The sequence below is a fragment of the Chiroxiphia lanceolata genome, chromosome 1 (genome assembly GCF_009829145.1).
Source record: "Chiroxiphia lanceolata isolate bChiLan1 chromosome 1, bChiLan1.pri, whole genome shotgun sequence".
Classification (NCBI taxonomy): Eukaryota; Metazoa; Chordata; class Aves; order Passeriformes; family Pipridae; genus Chiroxiphia; species Chiroxiphia lanceolata.
In genome coordinates, this window is record NC_045637.1 from 113,843,035 (window position 1) to 113,863,231 (window position 20,197).

Sequence of the window (20,197 nt, forward strand, 5' to 3'; positions counted from 1 at the left end):
CAAATGTTTTCCTGTGGGACTGTTAAAGAGGGCAGAAGTGACAAGTTGCAGAACTTCCTGTGCCTGCATTTAGTTTTGTGAGCAAAAGCCAATATTTAAGATCATGGTTCTGTTAGAGCTCTGTGCTTTTACATTTTGAATGTCTTTTTTAGCTTTGTATTTTCATACAATATTTTAAAAGCGTATTTTCATGTGGGCAGTAGTAGTGTTATGTTTCTATTTAGTGCTTTTTCATCATTAAATGTGAGATCAATTTGAAAAGTAGTACCATTATACCCTCAAACAGATAGATTAATCAATACCACTACCAATGTGTTTTTCCCGTCTGCCCCAGGGTGAAGGCAAATGGGTTCAAGCTCATCCTGTTTCTAAACATACTCTGTCAAGCTAACTTTCCTGCTCTGTTTCTGGGTTCTGATTGCTTCCTGTGATGGGTTATTTTCAGTCCCTGTTGTGAAAAAATATTATCAAAGCTGTCATTTTTGCCTTTAAGCACTTAATAAATGGGACACAAAAGACTGTAAAACTCTAATAAAAAATACACTACGGACATTTGGCATGATCAAATTCTGTGTGCAAGGTTTATGGTGCTCTTTACCTGGTCTAATGCCCTGTCCTTGTGAAGACCAAACTACAGTTACGGCAGGGATAGAGTTGTATCCTTAACGCCCGGGGAAGCTAAGGTCTGACCAGGCATGCAACTTTCTTTGTGGTTCCAAATAATGTTGAAAAATTATTGCTGTTGCACATTGTTTTTAGTTACAGTCTCATAGTGCTGAGGATGGAGGAGCCTTTACAGAATGAGATAGAATTGCCAGTAATTTTCTCTGCCTGGTGGAGGCATTGGTGTTGGTGGTAGTAGAGCAGTGGCCCTGCTGGGCCCTTCTTTGGTTATGCAAGATTTTTGCAAAGACTGTGTGGGAGACCAGACATTTGAAAATGAGGGAGCAACCTTAATGGGAAATTGCTGGATGACATGTTTCCCATGCAGACCTAGAGAGTGCCTTCCACTGCTACCTACAAGTGCATCAGTAGGAAATTAATGGAGAGGACATGGTTGTGTCTAACTGAATGGAGAAGTAAAGAGTCCTTTCGGCATGCCCATATTTTTTCTGGAGAGGGATTATGATGTGACACTGAGTGAGGGGCTGATTTTTCAGTATGACTTTTTGCATTTTGCATTTTTTCAGCTTTTAACAGTTTATTGCTTGCCCATAATACAAAGTGAGTGATCCAGTCAGATTTTCTGATAAGCCATTTGGTACCACATGGGACCCCAAGGCATACATTCAAATCAGATGCTTTTGAAAATGTTTGTTGGAAGAAGTTTGTTCCAGAGGGCAGACTTTCTTTCTTAGCAGAGAGTCCCCTCCTCCAGGGGAGAGCTGCATGTTGTGCTCTCTGTGGATGTGCCTTTTGATCACGGTAGTTGGTCAGTGACTGTCAGGTCTTACCAGTGAACGTTTATCACTTCACTTTCAACCTCTTCCCACACAGGTGTTCTTTACTTGCTGGAACATGAAGAAGAGTATGTTTTCACCCTGCCCAGTGCCTATGCTCGCTCAATACTTACCATCCCATGGGTGGAGCTTGGAGGGAAAGTCAACATCAGTTGTGCCAGAACAGGCTATTCCGCCACGGTCACGTTCCACACCAAGCCATTCTATGGAGGGAAGGTCCACAGGTACGGGAATTACTGTCTTACTCTTGTTTACCTGCTACTAGATTTCAACGGGAAGACTCTAAGGCATCTGTTCAGTTGCTCTGGTGGAATATTTTATGGATAGATAGCTGAATTTCTTTTCCTATTACTGTTGGAGATGACTTACAGCTTTAGAGCACAGTTTATTGTAGTTATACATATTATGATGTTTAACTGAATTGGATATATTTCTCTCATTAAAATAAAGTGAATGTATCTCTCCAGGCTTTGTTGCTTGTAAAAGTTGTTGTAAGTGCAAGATCAGAAAAATGCACGTGGAAAAGGCAATATCTCTGCTACATCAGCTGCTGCTTTTGTGTGAGTCTTGTAGATGAAGTGGTGTTCCAGGTGGAGCTCCTGGAGAGAAGCAAAAGTGTCACTGCTCACAATGGTAGCTCCCTCCTGAGGACTCTCAGTTCTGCACTGAAATTCCAGATGATGAAACTGTTACTTACATGTCTTTGTTCCTCTTTATTAAGGGTGTGAAGAGGCACTGTGCAAGACAGCTTCCTGTCTTGCTTCCATGCTCAAGTTGATGTCCCAGTTATTAACATACACAGACCCCTTTCTTGTTCTGCTGTGGACTGTTGCAGTGTCCATGAGAACACTGTGCTTTTGCATGGTTACCTCTGTTTTATTTCAGTTGGTCTAATTATTCTTCCGTATGTTTGTCAACCGTTTCAATGTTGTGTTCAGCCGAATATCCACATGGGCTGTTTTGACAGGGTTTTTTTCTAAAAGGTGTAGATTCATGCCATCAGGGTGAGTGAAAATTTGGGACAGTTGTGTGGTATTAATTTGGTAATTTAGTTTACAGATTACTTGACATGGCTTGCCAAAGCACATATGTCATGTTCGTAGACATATACACAAACCTTCTCTTTGCATTTTGGTTTTCCAGTCCTACCTGTCTATTTTGCTGACTCTCAGACCAATTCTTGGATCGCTGAGGTAGCTTTAATCATTGCCTCTTAGCAGCTGAAAAGTAAACTTGCAGAGCTAAGGAAGAAAACAAAGGTACCTGAAGTCTTTGACATTGGTCTCTGACAGCATTATGGTCAGGTGTGAAAATAACATGGATTGGAAATGTCACACAAATGTCAGGAGCTGTTTTTCAGGTTGCTGAGGTAACCAGCTCTGGGTTAGAGCAGAGTATCAGAGTTTTAAGCTGGGTTACTGCTGTATTTTGGGAGAATGTCATCCCAAAGCTATTGCTGTGTTAGAAGAACTTTCCTGGGATGAGTCTTTCGTTTTTGGAGAGAGTGTCACTACTTTGCTTGAAAAATTGCTTTGTAAATGTAGAAGGCTGCTTGTAACCTTAGCTGTGGTAGCGCTTTCATGCGCCAATAATAAACGGTACCAGTTATTTCTGTGGTCTTTTTTCCCTTCCTCTTAAATTAGGGTTACTGCTGAAGTGAAACACAATCCCACGAACACCATTGTGTGCAAGGCACAGGGAGAATGGAACGGTACGCTGGAATTTACTTACAGCAACGGAGACACCAAAGTGATTGACACCAACAAACTGCCTGTTATCAGGAAAAAGATCAGGCCGATCGCAAAGCAAGGCCCGCTGGAATCAAGGTAAGGGGAAGGGCATTACAGTGTTCTGCTTCTGAACCTCGGGTAGGAACAGAGCAGGGAAGCAAACCGCGGTTATGAACAGTGTGGTTCAAAAATGCCTCCCTTCCCACAGCGTGTTAATCTGGGCACAGAGAGCTGGAGCTGTGTGTTGATTCCTCGGAGCATAAATTACATTGCAATGATGAGCACATCAGTTTTGTAGAGGGGGAAAATGCGTGGATGCGTTAATGAGCATCTGGAAGATGGTAATGCAGTGTTTTCACCTGCTTCTTTGGGTGATTGCAACATGGTACACAAATTAGTCAGTTTGTTGCAAGTAATGTTGCATCATATAATTTAAAATGGTATTCAGTGTTTTATGTATTTTAGAATATGTATATATATATGTATAAAAGTATGTAAAATGTGGTGCAATGTGAGCTATAAATACACAAACTCATGGTTTTAAAGCTCTTGGCACCCACATCATGTGCCTAACTTTGACTAGGTACATTAGGAAAAAACATATTCTATTATTCAGTCAATACTGTTAATGTTTATCTTCAGAAAAATCAATACTTTTATTGAATTTAGGAACATTTTATTGGAGGATTTAAAAGCATGAGTTACACTTATTATCTGTAAATATTTTCTCTTTATTGTACAAAGGTTCCTTGAGTCATTGTGCAGGGTCAGATCGTTTTTCTACCTTTAAGACTCCTTGCTTATCCACAAACTCGTTTTCCCCCTGTAGTTTGGAACACAGAGATTGTAGTAGGTAAGGAACCCACTAGCTCTTCAGTGTATTTATTGTATTTTTTCAGATACTAGTAAGCAAATTGCAACCATCCAGTGTTTCTGCAGGATTTGCAGTTTATCAGACTGTAAACAGAAACTCATTTAAACACTCCTGGAAATTTGTGAAAGCTGTGGTCAGTTTCAGAAAGAGCAGGTTCAGATTAGATATTAGGAAAAAATTCTTTAGTGTGAGGGTGCTGAGGCACTGGAACAGGTTGCCCAGAAAAGTTGTGGATGCCCCATCCCTGTAAGTGTTCAAAGCTGGGTTGGATGGACTCTGAGCAGTCTGGTCTAGTGAAAGGAGTCCTTGCCCAAGGTAGAGGGGTTGGAACCAGATGATCTTTAAGGTCCCTTCCAATCCAGGCCATTCTATGATTCTGTGATTCTTTTCAGTGTTTTTCTGGGCAAAGTTTCTGCTAAGCTGATAAAAGGCATTGCATTCAAATATGGTCAGTCATGTGAGAAACACGTTTGGCTGTATACTGATAATTATTGTAACTGGGAATGTAGAGCAAGACCTAGAAGGGCTTCCTGGAATCAGTGCATCAGTTCCTCTGTTAGTGACCTGGTGGGAACAGACAGTGTCCCAACTGAAGGCACTCTTGGCTTTTGGCTGACACTCCCTTAAATTGAAAAATTTAACCACAAATAAACACAGGATAAATGCCTGTCATTTGGGGGTGGATCATCAGTAAAGAATGTGAACCGGAAACGATAAAATAAATCCACCTTCTTTGAGGAAAAAAGCTCAGGTGGTCAAGAGTCAGGAACGTGAAGAGAAGGTGGTGAGAAAATTAAGCTGCATGGCAAAATACCAGGAGGTGAGCAAATCTGAAAATCTGGTCCGCAAATGTGATGAATGTCCGAGGTTCCCAAGCTGTGTGACCTGAAAGAACAGCGTGGAGAGCACGACAGCAGCTCACCAGACTGGTGTCCAGCGGCACTGGGCTGTGACAGAAGTGTTCTCACTCTGTGGCTTGTGCTCCTCCATCACCAGGCGCCTGTGGCAGAACGTCACCAACTCTCTGAAGGAGGGGAACATTGATGCAGCCACGGAACACAAGCACTGCCTGGAAGAGAGACAGCGGGCAGAGGAGAGGCAGCGTGCAGCTCTCACAACGCCCTGGAAACCCAAGTATTTTGTCAAAGAGGTACTTTGAGTCTCTTGTTTTAGGGACCCTTTAATGTGTTTCTGCACAGGGGAGGATGCTCTTACAAGTGAATGAATGTCTGTGGCTTTTACCGTGGGCTAGTGTTGTTGTGTACCACTCAGTGCTTTAAATTGTCTTTTTGACAGAGTCTGGCTCTAAAAGGAGAGCAATGGATTTTTCCATGTCTATATTGTATACTTGTTCACTTTTCTTCAGTTACATTTATTTTGATGTGGATTTTTGGTATCTAATGTTAGGCGCTTAAAGCAATGTGTTTTTCTGTAAAATCCAGCCTGTACTTTACACATGCTGCATACTCACATCCCCTGCTAATCCTGATCTCAGCACAGTAAAGCAAGCACAATCTAGGGATATTTATCCAGTGTAACTCAGCATGGGCATCCTAAACACAGTCTTGGGTTTCATCTGTGTGAAAGGAAACAGATTTTACTAAGTTCATCTTTGCCCTTTTTTCGGGAAAGGCAGAAGGGAAATTAACACTGACTGGGGGAATTGTTGTTACCTTAGCCAGTATGTGCAGCTATTTAAACCAGCAGTTCATCTGTTATACCTTCCCACTGCTTCTTTTTCTCCCTGGTAGTTTTTTTCCCTCCCACCCAGATTGCTTGTCAATTCATTAAACACAGAATTTTCAGATGACCGAGGTGGCTTCTTGTTGTTTAGTCTTATTTTAGCTTTTATGTGGACATACATAGATCCAGTATTTATAAATCTTGTTTGTAAACTCTCCTTAATTTTCTTGCAGGGCGATGGCTGGCTGTACTTGAATCCTCTCTGGAAGACCCATTGATGGCAGAGAGCAGTTGCTCATAACTTTACCTGAAAGGCATTAAAATGATACAGTATGTAGCTTCAGGATGTCATTGGATAGGTCCTGTTATCAGAAGATCCGCATGGGAAGCTATGTACTGTGAATGATGCATCTCAAAATAACCACGAGCTCGAGTCTATTCAGGAGCCATTTTGTGTGTACGGATACACAGGCACACACGCACACATCCACCAATACACACATATGTACACACAGTGTGTATGTGTTTGTGTGTGTATTATTTACACTACATGTAAACAAGTATAAACACTAACAGCAATTCAAAGACCTTTTCCTCTAATTGTTAGGGCACAGAACTCCGGCTGGACTCCGCTGGGGTTCCCGGAGTTGTGTGCTTGCAGGATCAGGCCCTATGCTAGTATTTAAGAAAATACTTTTTTAGTACTGGTTAAGGTTTTTCTATTTTTCACTTTTGCCAAAAATGTTTTGCACTTAAAATGTGATGTGTCTCTTAATGGCAGTTGTTCTGTCTAAAGTCACCGAGTAACTAACTCACTTTGACATAAGAATGCTACACTGACATGACAGTGCGTTCGCTCTCCGGGATGCCGATTTAAGGGCATGTTTCCTGTCACTTACCAGTGTGAATTTTCTGCCATCCTGTAAGAAGTAGCAATACCTTCTCAAGAACGTTGTTCACACTAACCTGTTGTGTCCTCACTCTTTTGTCTGTTCATATTTCAGCTGTTTAATTGATCTCTGGTCACCTGTGACCAGCTGCTCTGGTAACTTTGATCTTGCTGTGTAATGTTTTCTGGCCACTGTCATGCCAGCACTTCTGGCTTACATGTTCCGCTAAATCCCTTCTGGCAGATGTAGCTGCAGTGTTCCAGCTCATTCTTGCCTCAGCTCTCCGCCCCCTGTTAAGAGAGGTTTGGCACACCACTGGGCTCTGCCGGGGACACCCTGGTCACAGCCTTTGCCTTTCCAGTGAAACCATTGCTGATGTGTTTGGGCTGTGCAGGCAGGAGCCCTGTCCTGGTGTGTCGCTGTGATGGGCGAGCTTTCCCCACCGGCCCCAAGGTGGGTTCTGTTCACTGCTCTGGAAGAACAGAGCTGGTCTGCTCAGAGCCCTTAAACCGTCTTAGGGCTCCAAGCAGCCCTATATTTCAGTTTCTTTGGCTTTTGACCCAAGGGATTGCTTCTGGATGAAACATTTGGATGAGTAGAGATGATATAACTAGCCTTCTCAGAGAAATGATTTTCTGATGTAAAAGTAACAACTAAGTATATTGTTACACTGAGACAATAACTTTATTAATTAAGCAAATGGGATACAATTTGTTTTGTAGATTAACAAAGTAAAAAAATCCTGTAGCTTGATCTTGCTTTGTAAGATAACCACTGTGACACTGAGAAAGTGGATTCTAAAAGTTTGTTAAGGCTTTTTTGATTTTTAGTTCATATTTGTTGAAAGTGAAGATGTTTTTGAGAGAGGTGGCAGCAAAAGGCACATGTAAAATGTGCTGACTTCTGCTCAGTGCTTCTTTCCAAAGTGCCCCTAAAGAAACCACTGTATTTCTAACACACAGTAGCATGGATGCCTACCTGTCTGTAGTACTGATTGATTTTGTGCCTTTTGTCTGCTTTCTTAATACACTAACTTATGCTTTATAGATGTTACACAAAGATACTTAGGTCGAAGCACTGCTCACATCTGTCCTTGTGCATCCGGCATTTTGGTTTTTTGGTAGACGTCAGAATCTCTTGAGCAACTCAAAAGGCTGAGCAGAGGTGTGTGCACAAGGAAACATGCCATTAATTGTTCCTTTGGACATAATATGTAATAGATCTTTACATTTGAGCTTCAGATCCCTGTTTAATGAAGGTGTGGCTCCTTTTTCCTCCTAAATCCTACTTTATCTGCTTGTCTGTCCTTTTTTTTTTTTTTGCACATTAGAAGGATTCATGTTCTAAATTATTTAAATCCTGTTTTTTAAAAGAAGTGGACTGTATGAACTTGGTTTTGTAACTGACACCTTTTTTTTAAAGGAAAAAAATTATTTTTTAGGAATAGTTGATGTAATAGTTTTCTGTAACAAAACCAAAATGATGCTGTTGTAGTATTTACTGAACCAAGTATCATCAGGAAAATGTGTACTTTATCACCTGCAGGAATTCACTTTATAATGGATCCGCTCATTTTCTAGAGGTTAGTCTGATAAGTACCTAGAAGTATTCCTACTGTTTGTAATATCATCACAAAGAACAATCGAAAAAGCAGAATTAAACACATGGAACATCCTCCCACAACTCTTTCACACACCAAAGAACAAGACACATGCTCACTAAAATAGCCATTGCAAACCTCTGTGTGTCAGGTGTGCGGGCCTGTGCCACTGAAGGAGTAACCTCTTTCAGCTTTGATGGTGTGACTGTCGAGGCTACAGAGACGCTGTAGCCTTTCTTTTAAGGAGAAATCTGAGTAATTTTCTGCTTGTAATTTATTGAAGATTTTTTTCTGTCTGCATGGTTGGTTGTTTCTGCATGCCAAGAACATTCCTTTGTGCTCTGATCAATGTTTTGTTTTGTTCTGATGCTGTGAAGAGTCCCCTGATGCCATTACCACTGTTTCTTTCCCAAAGTAACTTGTGAGACACAAACATAAAAGCAGTCCTTTCTGAAAATATGCCATCAGCGAGAGATTCCAGAATAGGATTCAAAAGTGTCATTTTATTTTTTTGATAGTTACGTGTTTGGTATATTTTACAGGACTGAAAAGTAAATATTCATAAGCCTTATTCTGTAGGTCATTCCAATAGCTGTCTTGGAATTGCAAGTAAATACTTTCCTTTTCAAGTAGTCAATGTACACTGAATTGTAACGTAAAAACCTCCATGTACTTCAATTTTTTTTTTGTGTGCACACCTGTAGAAAGCCTATGCAACCTTTTTCTTTCTTAAATTAGAAATGTTCAGAAGGAAAATTTATACCTTTATCATTTAAAAGATGCTCTGGCAGTCTCTTCTGATTTGCCTTCCTTTCATAATTTGTGAATTTAAAATGAGAATGCTCATGAATAAAAGATTTGTTTCATTTAGTAGTGGGATGCCCTTTCTCTTTCCATGGAAGCATCAGTTAACCAGTACCAGTCACTGAGCTGTCCTGGAGTGGTGTACAGCACTCAGGCACCTGTGAGCTGGGTGCATGGTTCTGAGAGAAGTGATTTGCCAGCTGAATCCTGATTTGTTCTGGGGGTTTTATGCCCTGTTCATTCTGCCAGACACTCTGTAGGTAAGTTTTTGTTTAAACTGCACAGTTCTACCCAGGGAAAACGGGGCTGGGCAGCATCACAGCTTTAGGAAAGGCTGGTGAACATCTGCCTTATTGTGACAAGTAAAAAGTAAAAATGTTAAGGTGTTCCCTTGTTTCTGAAAATCCTATTTCATTTAATCTTTGTCACTAACAGAGATTCTTGACTAGATACCTCTTAAACCACAACTCTACATTATTGCAGCATTGGACACTTGCAAAGGGAGGAGAAATGTGCTTAGAGGCTTCACGTGGGTCCTGGTCAGCATTTTTCAAGTGTTAGATAACACCCTTCTGGTTTCCTTTAAACATTCATCCAGTGTTGGAAACTCTTGTGCTGGAACACTTTGTTTTTATGCAAAATGGAAAACAACACTGGCTGTAAATAGGGCAGGAAAGACTACCCGGTCGTGTTCCTTGCCTTCCTGTGGCATTGCTTCAAGGCCACATCTTGGAGCAATTTGTACAATTGGGTTAAGTCACAGCCAAATATGATTTGTTTTCAGTGGGACTGATATATACAGAAGGCTCAGTCAAAGCATTCAACTGTGTTTTCAAGAGTAAATATGTCAATATGTTTAATTAATGACTTTTCTCCCCCTCTGTTACAAAATTACTTCTACAAGTCAAAATATTTCTTCTGGGATTACCAACATCACTGTCTGCCTCACTGCTCTCAACAGTAATGATTAAGAGATACAGAACTTATGCAACACTGGCTTCTAGACACTTGCAGTTTTAGTTCCTTAGCAACTCAAACCTGGCTTAAGAGTTTTTTGTTTTTTTTTAATTGAGATTAAACATACTGTTTTATGGCAATTATGCTTCAAAATTTGACCTAGCAGAACAACAAAAGAATGTCTGTAGCTAAGGAAATACACTATGGAGTAGTGGATGATGATGATGCAAGATGGTGGTAGTCTTTGCTGGTAAAAGTGCTGTCCAGTTCTCCCACAGAAGAGGTAGGAGTTAACTGCTGTAGTTCTCAGATGCAGGTGTAAACCTACATGGTGTGCAAATTGCTGAGGAACCAAGGAAGGTGAGACAATGCCTGCCCATTCTTCTTTGTAATATTGCTTTTTCTGAGTGGCTACCTCAATGACTCCAACATGTAATTTCACTTTAACTGCTGAACAGCGGCAGAAGCCTTGAAGTCAAGTTAGATTTAAGAAAGCTCAGGTAAGTGGTAGGCAACTTTAGGCCTAGGCCGGCTGGGATTCCTGCAGTTGGCTTATTTTTATTTCACATAACTTGGATTCACTTATTTGTGCTGTTCAAGAGAACGCTGTCAGCTAAGGTGGAAAACAATCTGATGAACTGCAAAGATCCCTAAAGATGGGAAGACAGTCTTGTATTTTCTTTTTTAAAACAAGGCTGAGTTACTGCCAAGCCAGAGCCTGACTGGCAGGATCTGTTCTGCTGCCTTTCAGATGTTCTTCCCAATGTTAGATCCCTTATGTCTTAACCAGTGGTGACAGGGCAGGGTCCAGATTTGCTTGGAAGCAGCAAGATACTAGAAATCATGCATCACATAATCACCTCTTCTGCTGGTGGGTAAGTAGCTGTAACAGCTGGAGCTTCTCCAGATGCTGGAAGGATTTGCTGCAACATGTGTGGTTGGGAAAGATGGCTGCTGTTCCCTGAAAATACAACAGCCACCTTAAATTGATCACAGCAGAGGCCCTACATTTGTCTTAGTAAGTTTAACCTGGAGGGATATCAAGGAGCTGCTGTGGCTTCATTACAGCTACTTCATGAGGTCAGGAGATTTGCACTATGGAGTTCCAATGACTTAATTTATGACTAGGACTATAAGCAACATTACGAAGTTAATCACAACAAAACTGACACAACAGCCTTAACACAAAACTTGAATTAACTTTATTTTCCCCTACAGTCAACAACTGGTTTGCATTGAGCTTTAAAGCAACAAAATAAAATGAAATCTCCAAACGACAGGGGGCCAGAAATCCAGATTTAATTAACTTTGTGAAAATGTTGCAGCTGTGGTATTGGTCTGTATAAACCATCAGAGTCAAAAATGAGTTCATAAATCAAAAAAATATTCTACACCTTGAGAAATAAGTCAGCAGTAACATTCTCACAGAACACTTTAAATTTACATTTTCTTCATGAAAGGTACATACTATTCTGCATTTTACATCAAGTTATTGATGCAAGTTTTGTTTCTATAAAAAGTTACAACCTGTGGCAGGAAAACAAACTGCAAAACCTTTTCATTTTAATTAAAATTTTCAAGTCTGTATAAAGTTCTCCTAGAGCTGGAAAGTGAACATGTTCAGTCTCCATTTATATTTTAGTGCATTTAATCTGACAGCTTTCACCACTTAAAAAAAAAAATATAAAAGACAGACAGAGCAAATAGCACTATAGCAGGAATTTCTTCAGTTGATGTAAGCACTCTAAATAAAAATGCAGAGAAACAGATTTCCAGAAAAACTTCTACCCTCACAAGAAAGGCAGTGAGGGGGGGGGAAGAGGTTTGCAAATCTTCTACCTCCGATAGCCACAGAAAAGGGGTTTTGTATACCTGTCAACCTTCTTTTCCCCAATAAACAGGCTATACTTCTTTTACCAATGTAAACATTCACCTAAAATAGTTTAATTTCTGTTCTGAAACACCAGCTGCTACACGGTGCTCAGTTGTATGTTACTATAGCATTCATTACTGTCGTTTCGGATCTTTCAGGAGGTTACAAATTTAGCCCTTGTATCTATGGTGTGCAAGATTTGCCTTGTCTGCCTTGTGAAATGACAGTGTAAGGCAGCAATACTGCAATCCCGTGTTGAACAAAAGCAGCTTGTCCAATTAATCTGTCCTGTCTCCTCTTGTGAAAACTGCAGCTTTGCTTCTTACACTCCAGCTCAAAACCAGCCTGCAGCAAGAGTAAAAGGAGATCGAAAGAAACCGTTCAAAAATAATCATGGGAGTAACTTGTTTTGAAAGTTGAATTTGAGAGAGCTCTGCCACCTCTTTTTTTGTTGAAAAAAGTCATTGTCAGATGTCACCATTCCAGTTTACATACTGCTGCTATTCAGCTGAACAGTGCTGTCCAAAAAAGATTGACAAGTATGCATGTGCCAAGGACCAAATTACAGGGTTCTTTGGTAGTCAGTCCAAATTCTCAACAGATTTGAAGGATAATATGTACCAATAAAAAAAATGCTGCTAGACTTGGATAGCAGCTCTGTCTCGCTTCACATTACAAATCTAAAACAGCTGTTCTCAATAAGCCAATATTTTTAATCAGACATTGCCTGAAAATTTTGTACAATAATCTGGACCAATGATGGTTCTGTACCCTCATGTTGCTGTGAAACATGATTTGAGCTAAAGGCAAAGACTGGTTATCTCAAGGACAACTGCTTCATATTAGCAATCAGAACAGTGTATTTAAACTGTCTTCCTGTTGGGTCTCTTGCCTTTCTTTAAAATTAGTTTATTCTTAATGTAGCCACGCTTCCTTTTGGAGGTCTAAAAAGAAAAACAGAATAACATGTATTAGTTAATGATTTAGTCTTGACCGCGGTTTAATGATGTGCATTTCAGTGCCTGATCTTTAGACTGATTTTAAAGAGCTTAAATGCTAAGTCCTCAACTAGGCATTATCCAGTTATTATTTTTGATGCTGGGATTGTTAATTCCTGCCCCACAGTTGCTCTTGCACAAGATGTGCTTTTGCAAGCCCCATATACCAGATCTGTAGAATTGTTTTCAAAGCTTGTGCTGAGGCAGAATTAATAATTAACCAACATCATACAACTCTAATATGCCCAAAGAGCACGACTGGTGTAGAGTGTTAGTTTTGTCTGGAAATACTGTTGTGCAAGTTTTGCACTAACGATTCTCTTAGAAATTAGGTAGAACTCTTTGCTTAAAGCAGCATTTTTAAAAAGAAAAAACCCTGAATAATCCCATTATAGTCTTCAATGCTCTACTGTTGGTTTGTAGGTTACACAGTTAGCATGTTTTAGGTAATAATGGGGGAATCATTAATGTTGTTCATAGGTAAAATTCACTTCAAAGTTGTATATACATGGTTAAGTTTGCGACAGGTAGAATTGTACATTGAATGTGCCTGCCAGGAGGCAGCTCCCACACTTGCTGCACTTTGCTGTGCTTACCAGCAGGCTCTGTTATGTCAATGAAATACAGTTTTTAAAAATAACAATGACATTATTGCAGTAAGGTGAGATAGATACAAACTAATAGGAGATGGACTGAATTTCCAGTAAGGAAGCAACTGCTGAAGAACTGTGGCTACTAAGGAGCCCTCAGAATGCATCTAAGAAATCCTAGTTTAGACATTTGCTCCGTGCTCTTTCCCTTGGTTCTCTGATTTCTTAGTGGGAAGTAGAGCCTGTTTGTACTGCAAGAGTTGGTGATGGATCAGAAATTGCATCAGCTTTTATCATCTTTAGATAGAGAATTGACCCATCCATGGCTTAAGTGGGGTCAGTGCATCTATCATGGATAAATACAGCCTTGCTTGTCATTTAAGATCAAAAGTTAGTGTTAAGTGTATGATAGGCACAGTAAAGCTTATAATTTCCTTTCAACATGTCTAGCTTTAGTGGCAAATCCTAAATGCCTTATTTTATGTACTTCCATCAAATCAGAAAAATAAACATCTTGACATTTAACATCCTCTACTTGTAGAGAATATTCTTTACTTGTATTTCCATGAAACAGTGTAAGTTCACTGCCTATACTAATTTAGTTTGTTAGACTGACTTCTGGAATTCCTTTTGCAACATCTATTTGAACATACAGAAAACAGATGTTGTGAAGGAGAGGGCTGTAAGAGTCTCCCCAACTCCCCTGGTATCAGATCTTTCTTAACAGGCTGAAGTAGCACAACAAACACTTTTAAAAGCATGAAGATGACTTCAAACAGTAAGCAGACAGACACTAAAGTTCCATCAACAAAAGTTTCATATTTAATTTATTTCATACAAAATCGCCATTTTTAAACTTCTAGGCATCACTACTTTCAAACAAAGTCAGAAAGCAACTTTCACATTATTTACTTAGTGAGCCAGTTACTGAAACATGAATTGATGTACTTTAGAGATTATACTTCCAGTTACATGAAGACTTAAGAGTTGTAACAGCCAGTGACACACTCTATTTCCAGTTAGCATTCTGCCTAAAAATAATCTAGCCTTGTGTCTTCACATGCTTTTAAGTTAAGCAGACAGTAAATAAACAATTATTACCAGCAGGCAGGTCTGAAATTGGACACTAACATGAACAGTATCCATAACATTCTGGCTAGTGGAAATACATAATTCACCAGCTATGTGATTCACTTTTAAAAATAAACTCCAAACCCCTTTCAGTTACTTCACTGGGAACCCACCTTCTTTGACAAATACTTCTGTTTCGGTACAATGTTGGTTACTCTAGGTTTATGATCCAGTGTCTCTCTGTTGTCTAATTGTTTGACCTTGTATATTCTAACAAGCCAGTGCTCTGAGGTAAAGGCTTCCTCCAGATGTTTAAATTTAATGTCTTTGTTGCCTATCTCCGCATTGCGTGTACGATCGAATCCTGGGGGTGTCCGAAAATCCAGCTATAAAAATTAAAGCTGCATATTAGTTCAAGACAAAACCCAAAACACTGGTCACAGCAAACTGTGGAACTTCATACTGCAAGGCCACTCCTTCAGCTGGCCCCAGTCAAAGGACAACATTTCTCTTGCACGGGTTATTGCTACACAGAAAAAACTCTCAGATCCTTTTTACAACTGCGAGAGGGAAAAGTTCATTCTGACTCCTACAGATGTCATGGGAGACAGCACTTAATATCCCAATAAAAATACCATGTCTCCATTTAGAGATGAAACAACTCGTGACAGTCAGAGGTGTGGCAGCCTACAGTGACATAGTGCTCTCTCCTGTAGTGCAATAACTTGCACTTTCATGGTTTTCCATACAATTTGGAAATTGTTGACAATTATTAGTTAAATTTGGCCCCCCTGTGTTACAAATAAGATTTGCTGAATAAAGGATTCTTGTTGCTAACACATCAGAAGGAAGAGCCCTTGGGGGGGGGGTAGGGAGGGAAGAAAAGGGAGCTAAAAACCCAGACAGGTTTAGCTACACACGTTTGATGCTCCCAAAGCAGAGTGACAACTGCTGCCCTTACTATAAAAGTGTAGTGTCACTTAATATACTGATGTGACTTGGATAGAAATCATGTAGTTTCTGATTAAATAGTCAACAGTTCCACTTGTGTGTTGCTATTACAAGAAACAAATCTAAAGCTCTCCACAACGTGATAGTGAATGCTTTAGTGAGTGCACAGCACAGTGGAATCAAGATATTCATCTGGGGCAATGTGAAGGACAGCAAAAAAACTAAGTACAGGTGGAGGTTGGCAGCAAAGTACAAACGTAGGTGAGCAGCAGAAATGCTTTCTGCTAACGGTTATATAGAGTAGACCATGCCTGGATGGTCTAATATAATTTCTAAACCTGACTCTTATGCTGATTCTGTCACTGCAAGCAATGCTTAATCTAAAAGATAGAAGATACATAGAAAAAACATTTGCTTTTTCACATTTCAATTATGATTCAGTAGAAGTTGTAGCACTAACCTGCATCTCTCCAAATCTGTAATAGGACATTTTATACATGAGGCAGTTCAGCAAAGTTGGAGAACCTGCCTTGTCTACTCGGAATTCTCCCTGAGGGGTAAAGTAATCACTTTCCTTTAAAAAGAAAAGAAGATACAAAGAGTCAATATAAACTAAAATCTCAAGGTAACTTCTCATTCCCTTCTCCACAAAAGAACCCCTAAGAATCTCAACTGACTTTTACAGTTTAAAAGTTGATTTAAGGCAACCTTAAAATGAAAATGATGGTGCTCATTAAAGGTAAAATAGTTACAAACTACCTGCTTGTAACATAGACCCCAAAGGATCAGTCTCCTTAAATCCTACTATTGTGCTGCTACAAGTTTTGGCACTTCACAATAAGTGGTGCAGGAAAACCGATCTCAAACGGTAAAAGTTAGTTGGGCACCTATCAAAATTATTCTTCAGAAAGGTAAGAAGCTCTGTATAGATAATATAGGAGGTCTGCAGGGTTACCATAAACTTCATATGTGCACAGTGTTTAAACAAAAAATTTCTGCCATTTTTATCTCCAGTACAAGATGAAACTATGCACATGGACTACTCCCTTAAGCCTAACAAAAACTTTCAGATATTGAGCTCAGGCTTAAGAAAATATTACTACAGACTTCTGCAATCTCAGAGGTGTTTGAACAGCTTAAACTCTACATGAGTCAATATTAACACTTTCACTTGTCTCCTACTATTACAGAGTTTGAAGAAATTTGAAATGCTGACTATTTAAACAGTCTGAACACCCATTTTTTTTAAGTATGTGATGGTGCACAGTGAGACAGACTGTGCACCATCACAGTCTGTACTTTCAGCATCGTGCAAAAAATTTAAAAGCTTTTGAGGTTACTGACCTTTCGAAATCATAAATATTGAAAGAAACTGGGCTACAGGCCTCTGCACTCCTACTGTTCTAGGAAAACAATCCTAGTATATTTTTCAAATAAATTTGCAATAAGCAGTCGAGATTTCTCTCCACTGTAATGAGCAATACCAGAAAAATAATAATAAATAAAAGGTAAAAAAAAAAAAAAAGGTAGCAGTTCCACTTACCCGAATATCTTTAGGATGTTCCCCCTCTGCTATTCTTACCATCCACAAGAACTTATTAATATCATCACCAGAGTAGCCAATCACACCACCAAAAATAATCAGAACATAATCCACATCCAGGCTTCTCATGATCTCATATGCTGCTGACTCATTTGATGACATTGCCTTTCCCACCTGTATCATAGCAAAACGATCATAAATATCTGCACAGCTGCCTATCAAACACCTGCACAGATCAATATTGACAGACCAAAGCCCAAGAATCCTGTGCAATGTGCTCGAGGATGACCCTGCTTGAGCAAGGAGTTTGGACCAGATGACCCATTCTGTGATTCTGTAATTCATACTTGCCAACCAAAACCAACATTTTCATTCTAGATAAATAAAACCCATGGTGAATATTTAGAAACTCAAAAGCACAACCTTTAGAAAGCTCAAAAGCACTCTGTAAAGAGGAGTGCTGCCTGTTGAAATGAGTGTTTTGAGTATAAAATGTAGCAACAAGGGTTTTTCTTTTGTGGCACCTACAGATTGTTCAAGTCTGTAGGTGTCTTTTCACTGTATTGCCAAAAACTCAGTGTTGCAGAAAATAACTCATTACAAATAATTTCAGAGCTTTAGACACAGGCCAAAGTACATAAATGTTAGTGACTTTTTTTTTCCTTGAGCTCTGTCCTTCATTACTGAAGCAGACATGCTGCATTACATTCAGCAGCACACAGGCACCCTCAGCATTAAGTCAAGGTAAATTTACACAGAGTCAGAACAAAACTTTTTAAAGCTGTATCCAGCACCTCTTCCATCCTGGTCACTTCTCACACTTAAACAATTTCCTTTGGTCAGCAAGTGGCACTTAGTTCAGCAGCTCTGTTTGCTGCTGAAGCTCCTATACTTAGGATATAATAACACATGGTTGTAGTAAAAGGGAGTAACTACAACATACATAATATTGCATCTTCAGCTAAGAACGTAATTAGAGAACACTTAGCTTTGGCTGCAAGCTGTCAAAAAGACCAAGAACCTCAGCTTCTTGGCCATTATCCTAATTAATGTGAAGATATTTGGCAGATTTCTATCTCTGTGCAGGAGGAAATCATCTGGACACGTCTCCAGGGCGTGCCTCATTTACAGCAGAAAATCAGATATTCGCCACAATGCACATTTATTGCTTGGGTCCCCCTTTATGGAGCATTCATTCTGAAATGGAACTTGACAGCACCAGCAGTCATACTGGAGAGAATTCTTTATTGAAAACTATCATTGCTAATTGCTGCAATGCATATGGCTACTGTGCTTAGGGAACAGAGATGACTTCCACAGTCTCTCTATTCACATGATGCACCTTGTCCTGCAAGGATCTGTGGGTTTAGAGAGGGAGGCACATAGAGCTATCAGAGCTGAATATCCATCAAAATACACTAATGCTGCCACGTCAACAACCAAATTAAAAGTGCCTCAGAGCACATGGCAATGCTTCTTCACTGATATTAGCACCAACAGTACAATTTCCCAAGCTTGCTTTTGGCTGATGTGACTTCCCTGCCCCTGTCAAGCACATACATGTGATTCTCTCCTTCCCCAATACATGTTTTTTCAGGACTCTGTAAGCTCAGAGCACTACTTCATTAATTTGTTGCCTCTGTACACTGCTTATTGGCAGATCTGGTCCAACTGCTGTCTACTTGCTACTGACACAAGACAAGAAACTATCCTAATACATTCCTCAAGCCCTACCTCCACTCTGTCCCTGTAGCATGACATTCTGGAAGAAACAGGCACTGAGTGATGACTGATGTCATCACAGAGTGATAATGAGTCATTACACAGCACCTAGTATAAGGCTGCAACCCAGTTACAATGTAGAGCTTTCTCTGGTTTCTGAAAACAGTGTGAATTGCCCAAGGTGGTGCCCCTGTAACCACAAGCAGTGCTAACACCCTGCCTTAAGCCCATATAAGTACAAAGCTTAAGCTTACTCTTCAGAAGTGAAAGAAATTAAATGCGCAGATATTTTTGTCTAACTGCAAATTTGAGAAGACAGAATTGCATCAAATCTGCTACACTTCCATTGCTTGTCAAACTTTCTCTAATTTCCCAGATGCCTGAAAATTTGTTAATCCTTGTGGTCAGTTTTCCCATGCCATTCAAAAATCCACTCAGCAATGACACTGCTGAACTGAAAAGACCCCTATTTGGACAGGCCAGTAAAGCAGCAGTACCAGGTAAGCTGTTGTAGCACTAATCCCATGGAGAATGGTTACATTAGGTTTTGTCTATCCTCTCAAAATGAAAAAAAGAGGAACTAAAAAGGAAGTTTTGGAAGCACCAAGTGAACAAAACAAACCCCAAAGCAAAAAATCAATCTCTAGACTTGAGTTCTAATAAATGCAAAAAAAAAAAACCCAAGTTCCTTCCACCTCTGTGTTTCCCACTCTACGGAATTTCTCCTTAATATCACACTGCCTATCAAGAGACAATTACAATTTCACACTGGACTGCAATGGAAACATTTTGGTGCTTCTACTCCACAGAAAACTGCCTCCCTTACCAGGGCGATGTGGCTGTTGTTCCAAGTATTGTTGTCAACCAAGGTTGTTCGGTTGGCCATCCCTGCTATCTGGTAACCATAATCCCACCACGACATCACTCTGGCGTGCTCATCTGTGTTTTGTCTGAGCCAGTAGTAGGCTTCTCTGAAGTCATCTAGGATATTTCGGGTGCTGCAAAACAGTTCATTTTATTCTCCTCGGAACAAATACTAGCAACAAACCAACTGCACCACGATAAATCTTGGCTCACAAATAAGGGTTTTATTATGAGTTCAACTTTCTTTGAGGGATTTGGTCACCAGCAGTCATAAGTTTGAACCCTCTGACAGCTGAATGGCCAGAAGCTGAACTGCTTTTGAAGACATGACTTAGTGCATTTCCTGTCAAATATATACTCTTGAACAAGTTTTCCCAGTTGACTTGAAAGTTGTTGGTTTAGTTTTTTTTAGCCATGATCTTTATTGGCTTTGAGTAGGATTATTTTTATATATTGACATTAAATATTTCAGAAAACGTTATATCTTTTTGAAAATTAGAGTATTAAGGATTTTTTATTCAGGTGACAATTCTGCCTTAATATAATAAGAAGTGATTACAGAAAGTAAAGCCAATTGTTAATGCAAA

General features: G+C 39.7%; 2 protein-coding genes across 2 annotated transcripts in view; one reads left to right on the plus strand and one right to left on the minus strand.

The window, feature by feature from the left end:
• OSBPL10 (oxysterol binding protein like 10) overlaps positions 1-9,107 on the plus strand; it is a 113,872-nt gene extending 104,765 nt beyond the window's left edge. Inside the window, exons 9-12 of the mRNA XM_032676731.1 lie at positions 1,498-1,684; positions 3,104-3,286; positions 5,061-5,214; positions 5,981-9,107. Of these exons, the coding sequence (XP_032532622.1) occupies positions 1,498-1,684; positions 3,104-3,286; positions 5,061-5,214; positions 5,981-6,025 (569 nt within the window). The 3' untranslated portion in view covers positions 6,026-9,107. The remainder of the gene's footprint in view (positions 1-1,497; positions 1,685-3,103; positions 3,287-5,060; positions 5,215-5,980) is intronic.
• Positions 9,108-11,177: 2,070 nt separating this feature from the next.
• The window catches only part of STT3B (STT3 oligosaccharyltransferase complex catalytic subunit B), a 53,778-nt gene continuing 44,758 nt past the window's right edge, over positions 11,178-20,197 (minus strand). The window contains exons 12-16 of the mRNA XM_032676739.1: positions 19,573-19,744; positions 17,025-17,198; positions 15,942-16,055; positions 14,704-14,916; positions 11,178-12,815 (exon numbers count right to left, since the gene is read on the minus strand). Of these exons, the coding sequence (XP_032532630.1) occupies positions 12,735-12,815; positions 14,704-14,916; positions 15,942-16,055; positions 17,025-17,198; positions 19,573-19,744 (754 nt within the window). The 3' untranslated portion in view covers positions 11,178-12,734. The remainder of the gene's footprint in view (positions 12,816-14,703; positions 14,917-15,941; positions 16,056-17,024; positions 17,199-19,572; positions 19,745-20,197) is intronic.